Below are 23,641 nucleotides of genomic sequence, written 5' to 3'. Positions count from 1 at the left end.
AACAATTGTAAAAGTGTATAACCAAACGTAAACCTACTTTAATGCCTCTAACGAGTGCGATTTATCTCTTTTATCCGTAACTCACTTTTATTTTTTTTCATTTCTATTCCTTTTGTGGATGAACTTCGAAAATATCGGCATCAAATGCTAAATCGGTAAAAAAAAGGGACGTTGAAACCGTTTGCTTTATATCAAAAGAGCTTAAAGGACACATGAAACCCCACACGGGCTCAGTCATAATATGGGTTATAATGTTCTGTTAAAGTTATTGGAAAACTGCAACATTAACTTTTTTAGAAATTCTTCCTTTTGAGCACTTGATTAGCTTTTGTGACTCATTTATTTTATCTTTTCATAACATATCTCCATCGATTTCAAATTTCATCCAACATTTATTCTCAAATAGTGTATTCCTATATAATGGAAATTCGGACTTTTCTACTCACAACTACTGCATAAAATGAATAAATCAAAGAGATAAATAATTCCAATTGTTTGTAACTGTTTAGTCATTAGTATAATTAATTAAGATACTAAGATCACATTTTAAATAAGTGCTATTTTGAATACAATATGAAAAGCGTTTTAGTATTTTAACTCTATATATAGTTTAATTTTAAAACCAAAATATCAAATAACCCACTCATCGCACATATCTTAAGCATTTATATTATTTTCTTTATCGTCTTACTTTGCTTGATTGTGCGAACAAGATTGTGCAAGCTCTCGAAACTCATAACTTGCACATGTTTTAAGCCATTTATCAGGCATCTACGAAGCTTGGGCAGATTACATATGTCACATTCGAGCATCGGGTAAGCCAAAGCTGTGAGCAAAAGCTGCTAAATTGAACCTTTAAAAAAAATCGGTACAAACGTGATTGAAAGCAAGCCAACGAGCCAGGAGGAGGCGAACCTCTGCCCCAAGTATTCTGCATATAAGGATTGTGTAGCAAAACAAAAAACGCGTTGATGTATGATGTTGCCAATTGTTTGAAGTAAATCAAACGGCACTGAGCCGGAGCCCAGAGGCAGAGGATAAGGTACCTAAGTGCAGGCTGGCAGCAAAAGGCAGAGCCTGCGGTTGTGGCTGGCCGACTAAACGACAGGGCTGGTCGAGCGCTCTGCCCTGCTTGGCAACAAGACACAAAAGATACCATTGCCAATGATTGGTCTCTCGTCCCCTCTCCGCCTGGATGGGGGCTTAGTGTAAACAAAGCGCAGTGAAAAATTGCCAGAAATATAGTAGCAATGGCTGGTGAGTAAAGGACGACATTACATGGAGGCTGTCTGTAACTACAGACGGATATACCCAGGCCAATGTGCCGACAGCTGGCAGAAAATCAGTCATTTATATTTTTGTGACAATGTGCAACTGGCTGCCAGTTGAAGCTATTCAATCAGGCATTTCATAGACTCAACAGATTGAAAGCGACAAAGACAACTTTGTGCGATAGTGCGAGTGCAAAAATGCAGCAAATACTGCATATACTTGTAGTTGAGCTTAGTTGGAATTTACATTTTGCACCCACATTTAATGCGTCTATCATTAATGGCAATGATGCCAAATATTTTACAACTTAATGCGAATTTATGGCTGTCCCCATCAACATAGTATGGGCCGTTTTTCAAATTAACTTGCATATTTTACAATTCATTTAAATGGCACGCAATAAAACCGCAACACAATTGCCCGAACAGCCGCAGGGGCTGGACTGGGCTGGGCTGGGCTGGACTGGACTGAGGTGGGGTTGGGTGATAGCTGTGAGTGTTCGACACTGAATAATTTATGGTAATACCAATCACAGACGCAATGCAAAATGAATTATTGTTAAAATGCGACGCATTCCACTTCTCCCGAACGTTTACGCACACACACACACACATACTCATGCACATCAGCTCGTAAATTCCACAAGTTAACAGATACTTAAGCCCACATTTCGCATTTGTAAGGCTTGCAGCGAAATGATTAATGAAACCATTCTAAATTTATTTAAATGTATTATTTGCTGACCTCAGCATTTAGTGGTGTAGACAAGAGCAGAGCATACCTTTATGAGAGAATATGTGAAAATATGGCATTGTTTACATAAATTGCTTTTGCTTGTTTGAGAATATTTCTACTTATTAAGAGTTGAAAAATAACTTAGCTGTTTTAAGTACTACTGGATGACTTCCCGGGTAAAATTAAGGATGTTGTCGATGTGTTTTGACCTGGCATGATACATTTTGTGCAATTAAATTGTCTCTGAACACCATCACTGAAAATACTAGCCTTCTTCTCCGTGGCTCCTTATCGATGCATTCAATTTAATAATTCATTTAATAGCAATCTTTGTCATTAGTGCCTTCAGGTCATATTTTTTCAAAATTCAAATATAATGTGTAATTTAATTTAAATTTATTCAATTAAAATTCTTTTTTAAAGTCATCCCATAACTTGTTTATGAAAACTTTTGATGGTACTTTTATACTCAAAAACTAAGCCAAGCACACAATATTTGTTTATGAACATTTAAAATTCGGATTATTTGTTTATTATTTCTTAGCTGCTCGCATCAACTATTTCTCATTGCAAATTTTGACATAAAACATTCCATTTCAAAATTAGCGCCATTTGCCACCACTCAGAAGTTTGGCAACCAAAATAAACAACAAACAAAAAACTTAATTTAGAAAAAATGAATAGCCAGAGGAGCCACAATGGCCAGTGTTGCCACAACATTAGCAGCAAAAATTCTACCTAAAATGTTGAGCGCGCTATTCTTGCACCAGCAAGTCGAAAATGTTCATCTAAAACTAAATTAATTTCTGGTCTCTGAAAAGTTGATGTTTTTTGTTTTTTCGCTGCTGAACAACATAGAGCTTGCATTGTTTTGCATATTTTATAAAGCGGAAATGTAGCTCACACACACACATGCAGATACACACACACATTTATACAGGCACGCACATTGGAGCAAAATCAACATGGTTGCACCACGAAATGCCCCCAAAAAGTATGCAACATTCAAATTATGCAACGCCAGCCGCCAAAGACAAACTTTCGTTGGCAAATTCGACAACAACAGGCGAAATGAAAATTAATATGAAAATGAAAATATGACGGAGCTGGCAACTAACCGTGGGGCAGACACCACAATCCCCAACAACAATGAGCCACAAAGTAATTAAAAATGCAGCGAGTGAGCAAAACGGAAACAGCCACCCATACGAGAGCAGCGATGAGAAATAAATAAATGAGTCGGCATTCATGTCATGACCAGAAATATGAAGGCACCTACTCGTATATGCTGTTCAACTTTAATTGATGTGCATTAGAAACTTTAGAAGCAATTTCAAACAAAACCCGAAAAAAATTGTGATCATCGCTAAGTATATAGGAGTTTAGATTCTTGTGTAGGAGTCGATTCTATTAAACACTGTTATTCTTGACTTTGCAAATAGACCCGACACACTCCCTAGATTATGTTTACAAATTAACACACTATATGTGGTATGCAAGATTTATAAATAAAAAAAATGTTAATCAAAATTTAATAAAAATGGGAATTTAATTTCCGTATTAAAATATTGTAGCTTGATTTTGGTTTCAGGTTTTATAGTGCTTGTACACATTTTATAGTAATAGTACAAATAAACAAATAACTCTGCCTAATTATGAGATGCGGCTAAGAAGACGAAATCAATAGCTCTAGCCAAGCTCTACTCAGAATTGAATTTGAATTCAAAAATTGCGGAGCACGCAGACGATTTAATTTAAGTGATTAATTCCTTCCAGAAGAGCTTCACTGCCGGCCCGATGTCCTAACCAAATGCAACACATCTCATTAGATTTACAGGCTTTTGAAGGAAATCGTAATTTACTGTCCTTGTGACAATGGGTATAGTCCTCCAGGCATTCTCCACCCCCTTCACATCCTATGTTGAAAAACAAAACTGCTTGAATAATCTAAAAGTAGTATTATAAATTTAATCACTTGCTTGCATTTTCCTCCCACTCTTGGCAGCTAACGTGGGCGAATAGTAAGAATAGTCCGAAAATGGTCAAAGTAAGCTTCTTCAACATCGTAATGCTTTAACCAAAGGGGGAAAAAAACAGTTTCTATATGCTATAGTATTGCATATAGCTGAGTAGATCCTACTGTGTTACATACAACAGCGTAAGTAACCCTAGCGAATTACTTTTTAAATGAGCGTGACTAATAACCATTTAAATTTAGAATGCCAGTAATGCTTATTTAAAGTACAACAAAACCATCAAAAAATTTACGATGCCGATATCATTTTTAAAGCTTATAGACTTTGAAATATTTTGTACCTATTGTAAGGGAGTATCAGGGAGGCCCAATACAAAAGACAAAGCACTGGTTCTTCATTATAACTAAATGTGCAAAAAGGTTCTTACACTTAACATAAAGTAAAGAAAGAAACAGTTTCTCACACTTTCATAATTTTTCTCACACAGTTTGATTATTAAAGTCCACTTATAAGGGGTTCACTCTTCCTCTTCTGTTTTCTTCTGCCTTGTGCGCAGCGTCGGAAGTTGTTAAGTGAATAATACTGCAAATTATTGCAAAAAACTACCATTTCCATACATTTATTTAAAGCCAATTAATATACTAACAAGATTTTAATGAAATTTTAACTAAAAGTCTCTCCGTGCTTCGTTTTGAAATGTTGACGATTCTTTGTAGCTGTTTATTTATTCTTCTTCATCGAAAACACAGCAGCTTTCGTCGGCTTTGCACATCTTAGATATTTTCGTAATTTTTCCATATTTCTTGCAGTCAGCAGTATCTTTTCTGCATTTTCCTCCACCTTCACAACCTAAGTAAGAAATGCGAAAATAGCTCGTGCATTAATGCCATATTCCTGGTATTATCAACACTTGCCAGTTAGAGCATCACACAAGAAGAGCACAAAAAATAGCACCAAGAGAGTCAGACAAAACTTCATCAACATTCTGCCGAATTACTTGTAATAAAACCGAATATGGCACAATCTTAGCACAAATTCATTTATTTATGGCATGTGGAATGCAAGGTATATTATAATTTTCTACAGTTACGAAATAGTGAAAATAATCTGTAAGTCTGAGGCGGAAGCGTTCAAAATATTGCAAATAGGCTATACTTGTATATGTAGCACATACACATAGTTAAAGCAACTACCAGTAAAATCGGTACAGCAAAGGCAGTTTTAAGCCAATCAAAAAATATCGTTTGCCATGAAATTATAGTTTAGCATATTTACAGTACTTGCCGTTCTATATTAACAGAGAACTTTACAGTCAAGCAAGCCCGACAATAAAATACCCTGTACCAAAACAAACTTCCGATGCTTTAACTCGAGGGGAGTCTACATACCAAGTTTGATATATATATATATATATATATATATATATATATATATATATATATATATATATATATATATATATATATATATATATATATATATATATATATATATATATATATATATATATATATATATATATACTCTTTGGGTGCAGGGTATAAATGTATATATATAAATATATCATAAAAAATATCATACTTCAGGTTTACTAAAGATATGAACAATTTTGGATGTCGATTATTAAATATCAACAATAGTTTTTTTTTGCTTTTATTAATAAACAAATGTTTATTTAACATGCTCTAAGTAAAAGGAGAACTTTGTCAGAACCAGGAGGCATCCATCCCACTATCCTTCTTCATGTTGGTATCTGCAAGTTTTTGCCTGTTCCGCTTATTTAGTTACCCATATGCAACACTTCTCGTCTGGTTGGCACATCGGAGATTTTTTGGAGAGTCCCTTACCACATATTCTAGAGTCTTTAACGCATGCATCGCCACCGTCACATTCTAAGATGTAGACCAGAAAATAATTTACACAAAAATTCCCTATTTCTGATATATAGTATGTACCACTTACTTCTCTCTGCACCACACCAGAAGAGAACACTAAGTAGCACCAAGAAAGTCAGAGATATTTTTAACAGCATTTTTGCAATACCTAAGCCGAATATGGTTTCAGTTTGTATTTAAAGTAGATTTATATTGCTGTTCTGAAACTATGAATATTCTAATTTATTACAGTTGTGCAACAGTGTGACAAAGTCTAAGGTCTTGTTATGACAAGACGAATCGATCTAGATAAAGGCCGTTCCATCTGTCTGTCTGAATGAAAGCTTGGTTTTCCACATTCACCAACAAATGGTACGAGTACGTGGACTCCCCTTACATTCAAGCAAGGCGAGTTTTTACGCTCCGGGTACAGGGTATAATAATGTCATTACAAATGTCATACTTCCGATTTTCTAAATTTCAACTATTTAATAATTCTTTGGATGTCGGTTATTGAATAAAAATGATAGTTGTTTGCTTTTATTAATAAATAAATGTTTATTTAACATGCTCTAAGTAAAAGGAGAACTTTGTCAGAACCAGGATGTAGTCATCCCACTACCCTTCTTCATGTTGGTATCTGCAAGTTTTTGCCTGTTCCGCCTATTTAGTTATCCATATGCAACACTTCTCGTCTGGTTGGCACATCGGAGATTTTCTGGAGAGTCCCTTACCACATATTCTAGAGTCTTTAACGCATTCTCCTCCATTTTCACATTCTAAGATGTAGACCAGAAAATAATTTACACAAAAATTCCCTATTTCTGATATATGTACCACTTACTTGTCTGTGCATCACACCAGAAGAGAACACTAAGTAGCACCAAGAAAGTCAGAGCTAGTTTGAACAGCATTTCTCTACAATAACTAAACCGAATATGGTTTGAACTCGTCTTTAAAATAGGTTTATATTGCTGTTCTGAAACTATGAATATTCTAATTTCTTACAGTTGTGTATGAGAGTGTGACAAAATCGTACATTACTATAACCTGTACAACTAGGGTAAGAAGGGTATATTAAGTTTGTGCGAATTATGTAACAGGCAGAAGGAAGCACTTCCGATTCCATAAAGTATATATATATTTTTGATCAGCATGACGAGAGATATCGATTTAGAAATGTCCGCTTGGCTAAACGCCCGGAATTCGGAAACGGGAAACGCCGCTTCTACAAGTAGTTCCTAGGTTAAAAGAGTTTATTTTATTTTTTTGATTTCCGCACCACCTCTGCCCGCTACAAAATTTTGTCAATACTGTCCACATTTTAAAAGCTACATAAACCAAGCTTTGCACACGTCATCTATAAAGTTTTAAACAAATCGTTCAATTCTAAAAAAGTTACTTGCGAAAGAACAGTTGCCCGGCATGTCTTTCACAATGGTAGATTTGACGTCCTTAAAGCCCGTCTTTTCAAGTACTACAATTTTCAAAACCTTTATACACCGAACCAAATCAGACGATTAAAGAAATTGGTTGAGGGCTAAAATCGGATTTTTGTTCAATCAAGAGTTCGCCGATGAGGCAGCATCTTTTCGTGCAACAAGCAAATACTTCCTTTACGATTCAACAATATAAGACAAGGCATTGACCGTTTGGTCAGGTGAAATGAATTTTCGATTAATAAGTCCCTTCAAATCGTAGAAACAAATCAAACAAGGGCGTAGGCAGGGGGGGTGCTTTAACGCTTGGTTTCATAACTGGGCTCTTTAATGATGTCTTTCGAATGTTGATTGACTGTTGAGCAATTTTTGGTTCAATAACTCGATATATTGGCATTTAACTAACTCATGAATTCATATGTCAATTCGAAATTAAATAAAAGACCTCAATTCTTTTCTAAATAAGCGTTCCTGAATCTATTGGCTGATAATTTTTTATAAATATTAATTGTTAAAATAGAATGGACTGGGTATTTAAGGGTATTTACGAGTTGCGCCTGCTCGCATCTATCATTCAGTCAAAGTCAAATAAAATGCAACATTTCTCACCCGCATCACAGTCTTTTGAGTCAAAAGTATATTGTATATTTTTGGAGCATCGTGTAATTTTTCTTAAGCATTCTCCACCTATTCCACACTCTAAAACGAAAATAGAAAATATTCGAGTATGTTACGCACGCACTTCAACTAATTGATTTATTGATTAGCTCTTACAAATCAGATTAACCTTTAAAACTATAGTATTGTTTTATTTATTTATCAACACTTACTATATGCGCTGCAGCAGCAGAGCACGCCAAGTAGCAATACAAAGACTATTGCGAAATTGTTGAACATTATCTGACGAAAGCGAATGCAATGCAATGAATTGTGAAGATCGCTTTTATACATAAAAGAATATAATATTAAATAAATATTAAACAGTTTGTCGAGAATAGTTGACTGTTTAATGATAAACGGTAAAAGCTAGAAAACTACAATTGAACTCCTAAGGGGGGAAATATGCTTTAATGCTTGTATGATCTGAATCTTAAATACTTCCAACAAAAGCCTTGTGTACTCTAAGACAAAAAACAAAATAACTGCATTCGCTTTGTCTATGGTAAATCAGGTTCTACTATAATAAGAAAAAAACGAATATTAAATAAATATTTAGCACGCTTCACAGATGATTTTTAAACGTGGCTGCGCATAAACAATATCTACGATAACATTTTTTACGATATAATTGATAGTAGACACCTCTTGGAATACACTTTCAATTAAACAAAACATTATGAACCGTAAGGCGTTAGTAAGCGCTTCATAGACGATTTTTATACCCTGCACCCAAAAGAGTGCACGCAAAATATATGTAAGCGGCACAAGGACACGTGGCAGAACTCATGTTATTAGTATATTTATAAAGATATCTTAAACAAATCTGTTATTTGTAATATAGTATAAATTTAGCGTCTGATGACGTTGCTGCTATTATAGGAATACTTGTAATAGGATTAACAAAATCTATTTTAGGTTGAAAAGAACTAACGGGAACCGGACTGACACAACTTTAACGCTCTACCCTGAACGAAACTTAGCTGCGCTTTCAAAATTATATCTGATATAATATTTTACGATGTTTATTCGAGGCACCTATTGGCATAAACTTTTCCCTCACAACTTATATTCACTCGCACTTGTTTGTATTTAAAAGCAATTTCAACTGATTTGCTCACATTTAATTTTTTCCCTTTTTCAACAATGGCCTCAGCAATTAGTCGCTGTTGGAAGTGCTTAGTTCTACTTCTGGTGATTTGCTATATGAGTGCGGAAGGATTTCAACGTAAGTAATAAACAACAACGAATCGTATGAATTAGCTTATGAGGTCGAAGAAGCTTCCTTCTCTCTGTTATATATTTTTCACAAACCTAATATAGCCTTTCTAACCTTTGGATACGGAATTTCAAAACAAAATAATCTATTAAAATATATCAACTATGAATTACAGAATGTGAAGAAGAAGATTGGCAATGCACCTCGGATATTAATATTTGCCCGTTTAGACCGGGTGCCGTCGTTATTTCAAGTAAATGTGCCGCTGGAGAATTTTGTTGCAAGCCAATCGAGATGTAGGATCCGACAAGAAAATTAACTTATAAATCAATATTGTTTAAATAAAAACTGCTGGCGAAAAGAAAATTACCTAATAAATCAATATTGTTTAAATAAAAACTGCTGACGTCAATCATTGTTATCTTTAAAATAAAATCGTTACTAGTTTCAGATTTTACATTCATTTTCCAACACGAACTAGCTATTCTGTTTGCGCAAGCATTCACCAACTCTTATATAAATATAAATAATTTCATATTACAAGGTATACAAGTATTTAATATAGAATACAAATATATATGTTACCCTCCCCATTTAAGATTAAGCACAGGGTATGCCCAAGTCCACTATGCTGGACAGCGGCTTTTCATAATTTTGTTGCTACTTGAAGCAATTCTATTTCACTTGTTCAGGCAGTTCGGTTTTTCCCGCCTTCAACAATGGCCGCAACACTACGAGTATGTCTCTTGTTTCAATGCCTGGTTCTACTTCTGGTGGTTAGCTACAATTATATCATTGGGGAAACCAAAAAATGTAAGTACTAGTATGCAGAAATTAAGCCAAGCGATTGAAAACTATATCCAATTTATCAATCTTTTAGTAAAACAATGTGAAGAAAAAAATTGGGTGTGTGTGGAGAAAATTGAAAGATGTCCATTTAGACCGGGGTTCGCTATGCTTTCAACGCAATGTCCCATCAATCAATATTGTTGTAAGCTTGGAGTAAACAAACGCACAACTGTACGAATGTAGCGCTGCCTTCCTCCATCAGCTGAGCAAACGAGTTAGAGCATCATATGTTCAATTAAAGCAACTGGATATTAATTTATTTATTTCGCTTTTTTTCAACGAACAGATTTCGAATTTTAAGGTAATTTATTGTAACCGAAGAATGAGGGGATATACCAAAAAGTCTGAGTGACAAATCGTTTACCTAAACATTTAAAATATATACCCTGTACCCGTAGGCTAAAAAGGGTATATTAGGTTTGTGCAAAGTATGTAACATGCAGAAGGAAGCATCTCCGACCCCATAAATTATATATATATATATTCTGAATCAGCATGACGAGAGAAATCGATCTAGACATGTCCGACCGTCCGTCTGTTCGTCTGGATGAACGCAAGGATCTCAGAAACTATAAAGGCTGGAACAACCAAAGTTGGTTGGCCAGTCCATTTAAGTAGGACCATCCAGGTTTTCAACTCTGTGAAATATTGTTGCAAGCCATGCTTGGGCTAAGGCCTCCCTTTCTTTCTAATTTGTATTATTTAAACCGGAACAAAAGAATTCGTAATGGTCGTTTATGCTATTGTATAACAGTAAAAAATTAGTTAGCTATATATTTCTATTGAATATTAGAATTGTTTCTTTTCACTAATGTCAACGCATCATCATGTTGAAGAAGCTAACTCTGACTATTTTGGGACTCTTCTTACTTTACACGCACGTTAGCTGCCTAGAGGGGGCGAGTAAGTGATTATAATCCGTAACAGATTTGAAGAGAAATTGAATAGTTTTCCGTTTTGAACATAGAATGTGGGCGAGGCGGAAGGTGCTCAAAAAAATGCAACAGCTTAACTGGAAAGGAATTTGTTTCAGATACCTGTGATTTTACTGAGCTGTGTTGCGATGCGAAAGGATAATGTATGAATAATTTTGTTCTTACACGATTCAGAATATCAATTACACCTGAAAGTGTCGACATCTAATGCCTAATAATGTACGGATATACATCGTAATTTGTATAATAAAAATTTATCTCTGAACATTAATAATTTCATGTATAGATGAAGGGCATATAGAAACTTATTTAGTGTCCAGATTAGGCAACTTCTACAAGCCAATAGACGACGAGTACTTCATACACTTTCCAGACTTGTAGCTTTGTGAAGTGTGGGGCTTTAGACGTACTATTAGTCAGAACCTATACTTGGACAAAAAGGATCGTTTATTTAGTGCCCTGGCCAATCCACCTCTGTGAAGCGTTGTTTCAAACCATGCTTGTGTTAAGGGCTCCCTTTTCTGGATTACTTTATAAATTTATAATTCGTATTATTTACGGTAGCTTAGAACTGTTTAAAGGAATTTGCAAGGGTCGTTTATGTTATTGTATAACAGTAAAATACGAGTCAGCTATATACTTATATTGGATATTAGAATTGTTTCTTTTCACTAATGTCAACGCATCATCATGTTGAAGAAGCTAACTCTGACCACCTTGGGACTATTCTTACTTTTCGCCCACATTAGCTGCCTAGAGGGGATGCGTGTTTTAATGAATTCGAGAAAAATTGAACAATTTTCCGCTTTGAACATAGAATGTGAGCGAGGTGGAAATTGCGCAAAAAAATGCCGCGACGTAGAGGAATCGGAAATTGTTTCAAAGATCTGTCATTACAACGAGCGGTGTTGCGTTTCAAAAGGATAGTGAATGAAGGCACGCACCGTTCATTTTTTATGTTTTCAGTAAACTATTTTAATGTAAGTGTTATTGAAAAGGTTTTATTCTAATTTTGTTTTTACAGAATTCCGAATTTCAATTCAGCATCTAATTCAGCCTAATAATCTCAATATAATGAAAATGTAGCTCTGATAATTTCGAGTACAGATGAAAGGCTTCAAAGATATTAATCACAACCCATACGTCGGCGACGTGATCTCTTCTCTAGGCACTCTTAATTTTATCTTAGCACATCACGATGTTAAAGAAGCTAACTCTAATTTTTTTTGGACTGCCTTTACTTTTACTTTATAATACAATTTAGACTCGGAGCATTAACAATTGCAAATATAGGCTATGGGCATACCAGATGGTCTTAGAGCTACCTATTTGGTCAAATTTTCCCTATTTTTGGAAAACAATAAAAAGTTTGCCCTGTGAAGTGTGGGTTTTGGTTGTATTGATCAGAACTTAGACTTGGGCTCTGGTTTCCGGGGGCCTTAGTTAATTACATTTATTAAATACTTTTAAACTTTTGGTATTCGTTCGTCAATTCAAGTGTTTTATGAATAATACAAATGAATGAATACATCTCTATGTAGTAATAAAATTAAATTATATCAACTCATTTAAAATCGGCAGTTATATTTAATCATAATATTAGAAGATATGTGTTTATATAATTACACTTCCTTTAGAAGAAGACTACATTTTAACACCTCTAGTATATTCTCAGAACTATTAACTCTTGAGTTTTGGAAGCGTAGTTCTCGGGCACCACCATCCACTACAATTTCGGTTAGAAAATATTGGAACTTCCTTTCTTGCATGTCCCTAAACCCTTCGATTCATTCAAATTGACTTTCTTTTCATCAGAAAATATATTTTACTAATGCTACAGCTTAGCTTTGCGTAAAAATAAATAACAAAGACTGAACAGACTTAAATGGAAGCATGAAGTGAAAAATAGGGATTTGGTTTTGCACATTCTTTATAAAAATTTGTAGGCTTTTTGCAGTAAATGTATTTGTCCGGATCGAATCAATTATATATATGTAGGTGTAGGGCGTTAAAGGCATAATAAATAGCGCCTCTTCAATGCTTCATCGAAATGCTGTCAAACTAGTTTGGCTGAGAAGATGCCGGCAAACAAACCTACATACATATATATTTAAAAAAATAAAATAAACAAAAAAGTACACTCTTGCATATCAAGTTTTGTTGGACAGCTTCTTTTCTCTCCGTCAAAGAGTATCATTTGTTTCTTTTAAGGGTTTGTAACATAAAGCATAAATCCATTTTGTAAACTCATAAATAAAGCTAGCCCATTAGAATTTCTAAAAAAAAAAATTTGCTTGCTATATATTAAATATATATTCCAAATTTTAACAAGAAGAGTAAAATAATTGCCAATTTAAATGCACAAACGCAGATACATATCTTTCTTTCTATAAGAAAGAGTATAAATTATTTGATATGAAGCTATTGAAGTATTGTGTGTTTCTTGTTGTTTAGCTTTTGTTTTTATTATCGACTGTCTCGACAATCGAAAAAGGCAAAACCAACAGAAACAACAAAAACAACTAAAGCAACAACAAGACGCAGAGCAACAAATCAGCGCAGCAGACGTTGCTGTAAAATGCGCGTCGCCTCAGCCGCGTCAGTTACGCGCGCGTCGCCAAAGGTGACGCATTCGCTTCTCACATTTGGTTTTTCACACAGACGTCTATTTTTGTGATTAGATTTCAAAGTGAGAAAAGAGAAATACACATACCTGTGAAAATTAATTGAATAAAATAATTATCTGAGGGTCGCAGATGTAAAGCACAGAAGCTGATGCTCACATTTGATTGAAGCGCCCGCAAAGGTGTGTGAGTGTGTGTGTGTGTCTGTATTTATGGGTATTTTTCGGCTATTTATGGTAACTTCTGTATTAAAAAAGGGTCAAGTGCATTTTTCGTTTAACACATTGACCCAGTCAATCGGAAAACCAACGGAAAAGTGCTGGAAAGTTTGTGAAAATGGCTGCAGAAGAAACATATGTGTGTTTGTATTAAGGGAGCGCTAACAGTTTTAAATGCACTGTGCGGCACCGTTAGGTGTAAAGCAATATTAGCAAAGAAATGCACCAAGAAAGTTGAACCTATAAATGGATTCTTTAGAAATGATAAAAAAAGCTTGTCCGGATCAGTAATGACATGATATTGACTAAAGTGGTCCGAAGTTTTACAAAATAAAATTGTTATTGTTTTTAATAAAACGAAGAGAGCTAGTACAGTTTTAGATTTGTTGTGTGGTAATCGCTGGGCTCGGAATTGGACATTTAGTCGAGTGCAGAACCAATCACAAAGCAAATGAACTAAACGGGAAAAGTTAACAAAATAAAATAAGAAAGAATTGCTGAGTAAAAGTTTTATATATTATATTCTGAAGTTGAAAAAAGTGCAAACTAAATTACTCTAGCCCTGAGCCCGCTTAAAATGCACACTAAATGGCGTAGTTTAAAAGGTTGAAAATCGTAGGTTGACAAGCGAACAGCGCGTTTACAGTTTAAGATGCGGTGCGCTACTAAATATTTAGCAAATAACGTAACCAAACATTTAAACAAAAATGTAACAAATAAACATTATGGACAAATTTAACTAAGCAGAATGTAATTAAAAATAAAGTAAATTAATAAATCTCATTAAATATTTAATTTAAATCTGCTTGGAATTGCAGCAAAAATTCAGCGCTGCTGGAATACCTAAATAATCTCAAAAAATAATACCACAATAATACCAAGCAACAACAAAAATGAGTCAGTCTACAGTCTCCTGTCTGCCACCAAAAATGTCGAAGGCAAAGAAAGTGTTGGATGAAGCGCGAGAAACGGGCGAATGTGAACTGGACTTGGTGGAAAAGGGTCTAGTATCCTTCGAGGAGCTGCCCGGCTTGTGTAAGTAGCAATTAAAGGAGTAATAAATTGTATATACAAGTTTTTCAAAGTGGCGTCACCCACGCATCGCATACCAGCTGCCACAATTTGTTTCTCAAAACTAACTTCTGCCTTCAATTGTGCTAGTTTCAAAGACCTCTTTTTAACTATCTAGACAACAAAAATTGTTATTAAAAACCGTTTACTACTTAAAGCCTCATTTATTGCTATTTTTGGCTGCCCTGACGATGACGCCAGCGCCCAAAACAAACAGTGCTGAGATTTGCATACAATGTGTTGTGTTCAGACTTACATATGATTGAAACGGTTCAAGATTTTAATGGGTGCACTTATAACGTAATTTAGAGTGTATTTTAATTTAATTTTTTTGAGGTATATGTATTTTGTGTCTTATTTATTTGTTGAAAATAAAAAATTCAACATAGAAAGGGTCGGCAGTGCGCATGCTTGTACGTTACTAGCGTTATCACGCTCGCACTCATGGCAATCCCGACCTGTTGCGTGCGCTACGAACAGCTGTTGCCGGATGTTATTGTTTGAGCCCAGTAGGCAATATACTAGAGCACTGTTACTTGCAAAATTTAAATACATATTTCATAAAAACATAATTTAATTTGTTTTTAAAAATTAGGCAGATTTAATAGAATGCCAAAAAAACTATAATTGTTGTTTCAACAAGACACCTTTCGTATCTTTTTGAATTAATTTCCGCGTATTTGCACCCCAAGATATGGAAAACAATTTTTTTAAAAATCCTATAATTGCATTTTAAAGGTTTTTAAATTGTTTACTACATTTTTGGGAAGGTGCGCTAAAAATTCACCATAAGTGCAATTGATACACCGTATTACTTTCGATTTATCAATTAATTAAAAGTATTAGAGTTTGTTATGCTATTATTCTAGATATAAACAAACTGAATAGATGTGACCCTATATGGAGAAAATTAAATTCAAAGTTTTTATAAAGCAACCATTGTTTTATGCGATTAGCTTTAACTTCGTTTCTTTTTATGAACTTATAGATTTAAGAGCTGGTACGCACTCATGTCATATTTGGTAAAATTCGACCCTATATGAGGAAAATGAAACTCATAAGCTTTAAGGCTCTATCCAAAACACCATACTTCAATTAATCCAATAAACTAAGTTATTAATTAACAACTTCTATCTTCTTTTCTTGCTTGCCCCTTAGTCAACATGTCCAACATCACGCGTCTCACGCTCTCCCACAACAAAATCAGTCTTATTAATCCCGGAATCGCCAATCTGTTGAACCTGGAAATACTAAATCTCTCGAACAACCAGCTGCGAGAGTTGCCCGTCTCGCTGTCCTCCATGCCCAAGCTGCGCATTCTGAATGTATGCATCAATCGGTTGGACAACTTGCCTCGCGGTTTCGGCGCCTTCCCCGTGCTCGAAGTGCTCGATTTGTCGTACAACAATCTCAATGAGCAAGTCCTTCCTGGAAATTTCTTTGGCATGGAGACTTTGCGTGCCTTGTATTTGGGCGACAACGATTTCGAGTACTTGCCCAAGGAGGTGGGTCAGCTGAAGAACCTGCAGATACTAGGCTTGCGGGATAACGATCTTCTGGAGCTGCCCCGTGAGGTTGGCGATTTGGCGCGTTTGCGTGAGCTGCACATTCAAAACAATCGGCTACAGGTTCTACCACCCGAGGTGGCACAATTGGATCTGCTGAGCAACAAGTCGGTAATGAAAATGGAGGAGAATCCCTGGGTTAATCCCATAGCTGAACAATATCTGCTGGGCATAAGTCATGTAATAGAGTATCTGAAAACAGATACCTACAAAATGTGAGTATTTAGAGATTTTGGGAGAATCTCGCATCCACTAAATCTCTTTTTCCTTTGTTCACAACAGCATCTACAATCGTCACATGCAGGGCGGTCGTAGTGGACCGCCACCGCCGAAGGCTGACAAAAGCAAGAAGGCCTCCAGAGTGCGTGCCTAGGATAAAGCCTGGGCGGGGCTGAAGCTGAGGCTTCCCCCAAATCCCAAGTGTTCGTCGTTGCGGCTTGTCCAGCCAAGATCTTTGACAGCGTTGTGTGTTTCATTGTTAACCAAAAAAAGCGTTTATTTGTATACTAATTTATAAGTGTGTATGTATTTTTATGTGTATTTTTATAAAGTGCCTTTACATTTGCTAACAAATGCGAATAAATAATAAAAATAATTTAAAAAAAAAAAACATAAAATAATCTAATAATTGAATTAAATAGTGCTTTAAATTTAAAATAGTGTTGACTATTGTCCAAAAGGAAATTTGGGAAAATGCGAACAAAACCGCCAGTTTATACATAATTATAAGGAAATGCTTAAAACCTTCGAAAATATGGACTACTAAGTAATTTTCAATATTTTGAAAATTAAATTATAATATTTGGTATGCTAATCCACAGAACTTATTATTTTCTATGAGTACATATTTTCGAAAAGTTTGCAACGATTGTACTTACTTCAGACTGACCAGTTTCCACTTAATTTGCATACCCCTTTTCAAAATGGTAAAAGGGGCTTGTGCAAATTATATAAAATATTGAAATAAGCAGTTTCGATCCGATGTTTAATATCCGCCCGTCTAGACGAACGCCTGGATTTCGGAGACAGCAGCAGAGCAGACGGACATGAACTACATACCTATATCACTGAGAGCAATCCATAGTAGATGAAAGCATATAGCTTGGATGAAACCTGTTAAGCAGTGGAAAAACATTGCAAAGACTGCAAGTTCAAAAACCCAGCAAGTCATACTTTACAAATTACAACTACAAAAAGAAACGGATTTCTTTATCCCCAAACCAGTAATATAGAGAACTCAGTCGCACACCTTTTCAATATTTTTATTTTATAAAATAGTAGTTTTCCTTGTTTTTTTTATTATCATTTCTCATGTTCTGTGTTCTTGTGGTTGTTGTTGCTTTTTGTAGCAGTTTTGTTTGCTTTTTTCATAATCATAATTAATTAGTTTACTTAAAGTCAATTAATTAATTCATTATTTATATTATAATTAAATTAATAGTTAAATGTTTTTTGCTTTTGTATTTTGTCTGGTTGTTTTTGTTTGTTTGAGAAAGAACTAATAGCATAGTTTTCCATTTGCTTTGTATTTGTCAATTTAAATTTAATATTTTTTAATATATATATATATATATTTGTATATATATACTATATCTTTATCAATTTTTATATAATTTTTGTAAACTTATTTGCTGTTTCGTCTCATTATTTGTATATGCATTTACTTATTTAAGTTTTTACTGTAATGTATTTATAGATATATTCTATAGAGTTTATTTACAAGATTTCTGTGATGTGGCTGTTTAATTAATGCGAGAATTAAACCTTCTATGATTAGACAGAAACTATGCAGATTTCATTTAAGCAGAAGTGAATGTTGTTGAAAGACGTATGTAACTTGAAAACTAAATAAATTAATAAACGGATTTTATTCTAAATTGTTTTCAAATAATTGGGCATGCTTGAAATTGTGAATTACTTCAAATGTTGAAAATCTGGAAATGTTTTTTATTTTATTCTAACTAAATTCTTGGCCATGCTTTAACACTATTTGAGAATATTTTGGAATATTTTTGAGAGAAACTGCACGCCTTATACAGTCATAGTAATTTTAAAACCATGAGATTTTGATTGAACACAATGTTGCCGGATCTCTGCTTCTATGCATCCAAAGGGATGTTTTATTTGTTCGTAATCCTTTCAGTCAAGACCCTTAAATAGTTATTTATGTATATACGAAACTTTTGAGCATGCTAATGCGCACTACAAATACAGACAAAAACAAAAAACATAAACTAGAAACCTAAATACCTACTACAACAAATTTCCGTACAATTATAAATGACAATATATATATATTTATATAAGCATATATCTGATTAGTTAAAATACAAAAACTTCTTTAAATTGTCAATTGCTGGCATGGATGGATAGAGTCTACAGAATATTGTAGTAGATATTCCATTTTATATAAAATGTATTTAAATTTCGAAAAAACTAATCGAACGCTTGAGCCATTGCATTGAAACGAAATATCAAAAAATATGTAACTGATTCCATAGAATTCTGTTTAATTTAAAAAAGTCTTAATACTGAAACTAACCCAGAATATATTTAAGGAGATATAAAATAATATAACTTAACGTAATCAGTGGCTGACTAAACCAGTTTTAAGAGACATAAAGCTTTAAACTTAATACAAAATAATGACCATACATGTACATATAGTACACACTTTTTTATAAGTGTGGCTATTTCTAAGGCTATGGTCAGACATGCAAATATTTTGCACACAAATTTATATTTGACAAACAGGCTTTGAAATGAAAGTATTAAAAGACATTAAACTATATTTTAGCTTTAACTGAAATAACATTTCATTCGTGAATTAATTTTCATGTCTGACCACACTTTATGAAGAAATACAAACGATAAATTAATCATGTTTAAAGATAATTGGTTATTTCTTATTTTGGGAGTAAATGTGTGGAAGTAAAATATTTAAAAAGCACATAGGCACGCTTTTTGAAAATTGCAGCATTTAATGTTTCAAGTCAAGTACCCAGTTGTAAGGAAAGAGAGTCAGTTGATAGCCCCCCTTTTTTTTTTGGTAATTTTAAATAATATTATAACAATATTTCTAAAGACAGCCAATAAATTACAAATTGCATAAACATTGAGTATTGAAAAAGCCGTAAGAAACTTAAACACTGAAAAATATTGGAAAATCATTAAAGAAAAGCATTTCAACCTGGATAGGTTTATGGCATATACTCATTAATAAAAGCGGAGAGCGGAGGCAGTCAACACTTTCTAGAGACAGTTACGAATATTTGTATTCCTTTTTGGTAATTTACATGTAAACTTAAACAGTTTGTTAAATGTGTTGTGACTCTGAACTTGCTACGTCATGTAAAACTAACGACCAAAACCGAAGAGGAAGCCAAACACTTGTTTACTCTTTTTCTCGAAAATAAAAGCGTATCTCAAACGGACAGTGTTATTTTAAGCAATATCACAACTACATTTTTAGTGTTAAGCATATCAAATCAATCTCAAATGTTGGAAATTGGAAGTGTTTTAATACATTCGCAAGTCCTGAAATAAACATCTAGCGATTGAATCTCAAATTCTTAACGCCCAACAGAAACACATCGGACTCAAATTAATATACTGGGGCAGCAATGCTAGTAATGTTTCTGGACTGGGTTTCGAAATACATAGTAAAATTTCAATTACAAGTATATCGTATATCGTAAAATAATTATTTGTTAAATAGTATTAAAATCTGGAGTTAAAACATAAAATTGTAAAATGTAAAAAATTGTTATAACCTATATAGTGTGGCCGATTTACAATAATTTAATGAAAAATAAAAACTTTAGGAGATTTCTTTCTACTGGAAGCTTTGATTATTGATCTCAGCTAATCTGCTCCACATTCTTTTCTTTTAGTACTTTCTTCGGGTTTTTGCGGACAATTATTTTCAAGAGAATCCTTTATTAGTTGTGGAATATGCTTTCTACATGACTTATTGGTAGATTCCTTTCTCTACTACCCGAACTGGGAAACTGTTTATTCGATTCAAAAAGATTGGTTTAGGAAATATGGGAATTTGTAAATCTATACATTTTTATCGGCCATTAATTTTGAAGAAAATCATACATTAACTTTAAAGTATGATTTCTACTGGAGTTGTTGGTAAATTAGAATTAGTTTACAACTGTGTGAGGCTAAAACTTGTATTTGAACTAGACTGCTTTGCTTTCTTTGCTTTTAGTAATTTCCTTGGACCTCAATTTTGATTTACTTTTTACTTGACTACTACTCTATTAGCTGTTTATATTGAATTTGTCTTTAAAATAGAGTACTTGACTTTAATGAACTAGTGTTAAACAAAAATTGAAAGTGTTTGAAAGGAAATTAGAAATGAATACTTGCATGACTTGCTTTCTGCATACTGTTTTTCATCATTTTCCGTTTCTGTTTATTGCTAGTTTACAAATGCGTTTATCATGTTGACGGCTTCTATTGAACATTTAGCCCTCGTTACAGTTAAATACAATTTAAATGCTTGGCAGCCATTGTGTTTTTTGTTTGTTGTTGTTGCTCGAAATTGGTGACTGCTTAATTAATTTGCACGTTGGTTTTTTTCTTCTTCTATACAGAACTTATTTTTGCGATTTTAAATTTTTAATTAAATTTCTTGCAGTTGTTTTTTTGTAATCCAACACTGCTGTTGTTGTTGCTCGTTTTTTCATCATCAATTTTCATCAATTTTATATGCTTTTATTTGTTTGTTTCGCTGCTTTGTAAATACGCACACACACCATCATTATATATATGTATGTGTATATATATGTACGTGCATGTACGCGTATACTATATATATGTAGGTGTATATATATATGTATGTATGTGTTATGCATTTTGTTTGCCTTTTTAATTTATTTATAATAGTAATGATTTTCATTTTGCATTTTCATTTATCAATTAATTTAATAAAAAATATCTTCAATTTGTTTTTCATTCTCCTTCTCATGTTGTTGTTGTTCGATTTTCGTTTTGTTTAAATAAAAATAATTAGCATAAAAATTACATTTACATTTAATTTGAGTTCATTTGATTTTTGTTGTTGTTGTTGTGGCTGTGGCTTTTTATGTTGCTGTTGTTGTTGTTGCTGTTGTCGTTTGGTTTTTTGCTTTTTATGCCGCTCCGACGCTTTCGGCTGTCAAACCTTGCTGTTGTTCGGCGCCCGCGTTGTCGACTCATAGTGTCCGCGTCCCAATGCCGCATAAGCATCAGCATAGGCGTGTTGTTGTTGCTGTTGTTGCTGCTGCTGCTGCTGCTCATGCAACGATGTCGGACGACTATAGCTTGCTTGTAGCGGCGCCACGACGCCTATATATGGTATTGGCGAGAGAGAAAGATGTAAAATTGAATTAGTTGCTTGTTTGCGGCTTGTGGCGGCTGTTTGTTGAGCCTTTTCAACACCGTCCCGGCCCCATTTGTTTATATACACTTCACACTCCCACACATGCATGCACACATACACAAACAAGTACATGCAAATGCATTTTGTATTTCGTTAAAGTAAATAAAATGCACAACTTAATGGCAATGCAAATGAAACAGCAGCACTGAACGTAAAATATATGTATATACTTGTATGTTTTGGTATATGGCAGAGTCTGTACCCCCAAAATTGCACCAATATAAGTTTTTTTTTTTTTTTTAAATACAATACAAACTCCGTTAAAATCAATTGCGAAAGGTACGCCTGGTATTCTAGTGTCTGTACGTGCACACTCACAGAGGTCATACAAATAATTCAAGCACGGATCTGCTCGTTTTCTAAATTAGATTCAATTGTTTTTGTGAATAGGATACTAGAGATTGTACAAACTATGGAATCAATCGAACAACGAAGGTTAGATTGTTAAAGCTTTCACTTATTAGTATTATTATTAGTATTACAAGTATATGAACTCTACAATATTTCAAAGTTGTACCCATCTCCTAAAGAAATTAAAATATTGCAATAAGGATTGGGAGTCTTAAGTTACATTTGAAAAGAGTAAAGATTTTGGATATTTTTCGCTCTTTCTTGGTTTTTGGAATTAATTGTCAGTTCAAAAGATGACTTCAATAATTTACTAACATGCTATTTAGTTCTGTGTGCCCAAATATTTTGCAGCGAAGATTATTTAAATCGAATATGTAAATCTAATCTTTAATAGTTCGAATATTATTAGAATCTATGGATTCATATCAGTAATGAATTCAAAACTAAAATCATCGTATAAAAGTTTAAATTACATCTGAAAACAGCACTATTTGTATATAAGAGTTTCACGTGACTGCTACTTTTGTTTCATTTCCATTGTTTCAGGAGTTGAGTTTTGCAATATTAGTAAACTTATTTATAATGTTAGAAATCTACAACCAACAAAATGACATAAAACCATAGTGTAACTAAAAATGACTGATTTTAGAAGTAATTTTCTTTTTTTTTTGGTTGTGCAATAATTATTTATAATAGTTAAAGTCATATTTTATAAACATGTATATGTATTATATTATATCGTGTGCATGCAATAACAAAAACAACAACAATACAGGGGTTGTGGAATTGTGGAAAACTATAATCAACCAAGGAACTGAGTAAATAAACTACTGAGGCGGCAAATCAGGAGCATTAAGAAAAGTTAGTAGGGTTGATGACTGAATCAAAACAATTAAACAAAGCAAGATATCAAAGACAATACAAGGGGGGAGAGGAATACAAAAAATTTTAACTAAAATCCAATACAAAACTGTACAATATTTATACAAAAATGTCATACCAATTGCGTTTAAGAAGTTATGTGGCAATTTTCGTTGAGGGGGGAGTTTGTGTTCGTTTTAAATACTCGTATATGTTTTATAGGAAGGCATATGTGTATGAGACGTAGGGGAGGATTAGAAAAGCTCGCTATGTAGTGTTGTGCTGTATGGCATGTGCGTTGTTCCATTCCAAAACGTTCCAAACTAATAGACAATGTTGCGACGCGGTTTCGTGGCTTTCTCTTTGCTGCTGCTGCGACTGCTGCTGTGTTTGTCTTTCGATTTGTGTTGTTGCTGTTGATGTTTTGAGTCTTTGGTTTTGGCACTTTTGGCGCTCTTACTACTACTGGCCGCCGTAGAGGCTGTGGCTGTTGTGGATGTGGTGTTGTTGTTGGCATTGTTCATACGTGATGAGCGGGATTTATTACGTGGTGGTAGTTCT

General features: G+C 34.0%; 2 protein-coding genes and 4 long non-coding RNA genes across 7 annotated transcripts in view; 3 read left to right on the top strand and 3 right to left on the bottom strand.

The window, feature by feature from the left end:
• Nucleotides 1–5,603: 5,603 nt before the first annotated feature.
• Nucleotides 5,604–6,038, bottom strand: LOC115626512. The gene is made up of 2 exons (XR_003995602.1): nucleotides 5,946–6,038; nucleotides 5,604–5,875 (listed from the first exon to the last, which is right to left on the bottom strand). It is a non-coding gene; the product is annotated as an uncharacterized LOC115626512 (long non-coding RNA).
• Nucleotides 6,039–6,390: 352 nt separating this feature from the next.
• On the bottom strand, nucleotides 6,391–6,781 carry LOC115626516. The gene is made up of 2 exons (XR_003995605.1): nucleotides 6,702–6,781; nucleotides 6,391–6,636 (listed from the first exon to the last, which is right to left on the bottom strand). It is a non-coding gene; the product is annotated as an uncharacterized LOC115626516 (long non-coding RNA).
• Nucleotides 6,782–9,896: 3,115 nt separating this feature from the next.
• LOC115626521 lies at nucleotides 9,897–10,280 on the top strand. The gene is made up of 2 exons (XR_003995609.1): nucleotides 9,897–9,985; nucleotides 10,053–10,280. It is a non-coding gene; the product is annotated as an uncharacterized LOC115626521 (long non-coding RNA).
• Nucleotides 10,281–10,808: 528 nt separating this feature from the next.
• LOC115626513 lies at nucleotides 10,809–11,227 on the top strand. Its single transcript, XR_003995603.1, has 2 exons — nucleotides 10,809–10,924; nucleotides 10,989–11,227. It is a non-coding gene; the product is annotated as an uncharacterized LOC115626513 (long non-coding RNA).
• A 2,427-nt stretch (nucleotides 11,228–13,654) lies between these two features.
• LOC115626388 (ras suppressor protein 1) lies at nucleotides 13,655–17,011 on the top strand. The gene is made up of 4 exons (XM_030521747.1): nucleotides 13,655–13,762; nucleotides 14,617–14,833; nucleotides 16,028–16,649; nucleotides 16,717–17,011. The coding sequence occupies exons 2-4, from the start codon at nucleotides 14,692–14,694 to the stop codon at nucleotides 16,805–16,807; spliced, it is 855 nt and encodes a 284-aa protein (XP_030377607.1). The 5' UTR covers nucleotides 13,655–13,762; nucleotides 14,617–14,691; the 3' UTR covers nucleotides 16,808–17,011.
• A 4,484-nt stretch (nucleotides 17,012–21,495) lies between these two features.
• The window catches only part of LOC115626402 (disintegrin and metalloproteinase domain-containing protein 10), a 148,347-nt gene continuing 146,201 nt past the window's right edge, over nucleotides 21,496–23,641 (bottom strand). For both annotated transcript variants that reach the window (XM_030521765.1, XM_030521764.1), the window contains 2 exons: nucleotides 23,220–23,639; nucleotides 21,496–21,774 (listed from right to left, as the gene is read on the bottom strand). In XM_030521765.1, the coding sequence (XP_030377625.1) occupies nucleotides 23,404–23,639 (236 nt within the window). In that variant the 3' untranslated portion in view covers nucleotides 21,496–21,774; nucleotides 23,220–23,403. The remainder of the gene's footprint in view (nucleotides 21,775–23,219; nucleotides 23,640–23,641) is intronic.

The sequence above is a fragment of the Scaptodrosophila lebanonensis genome, unplaced genomic scaffold (genome assembly GCF_003285725.1).
Source record: "Scaptodrosophila lebanonensis strain 11010-0011.00,11010-0021.00 unplaced genomic scaffold, SlebRS2 tig00000085-arrow-pilon, whole genome shotgun sequence".
NCBI lineage: Eukaryota > Metazoa > Arthropoda > Insecta > Diptera > Drosophilidae > Scaptodrosophila > Scaptodrosophila lebanonensis.
This window is presented reverse-complemented; position numbering and strand designations above follow the sequence as displayed.

Coding starts and splice junctions, on each gene's coding strand:
- LOC115626388 (XM_030521747.1), top strand. CDS start 14,692: ATGAGTCAGTCTACAGTCTCCTGTCTGCCACCAAAAATGTCGAAGGCA. Junction 14,834..16,027: donor CGAGGAGCTGCCCGGCTTGT/GTAAGTAGCAAT, acceptor CTTGCCCCTTAG/TCAACATGTCCAACATCACG. Junction 16,650..16,716: donor AAAACAGATACCTACAAAAT/GTGAGTATTTAG, acceptor TGTTCACAACAG/CATCTACAATCGTCACATGC.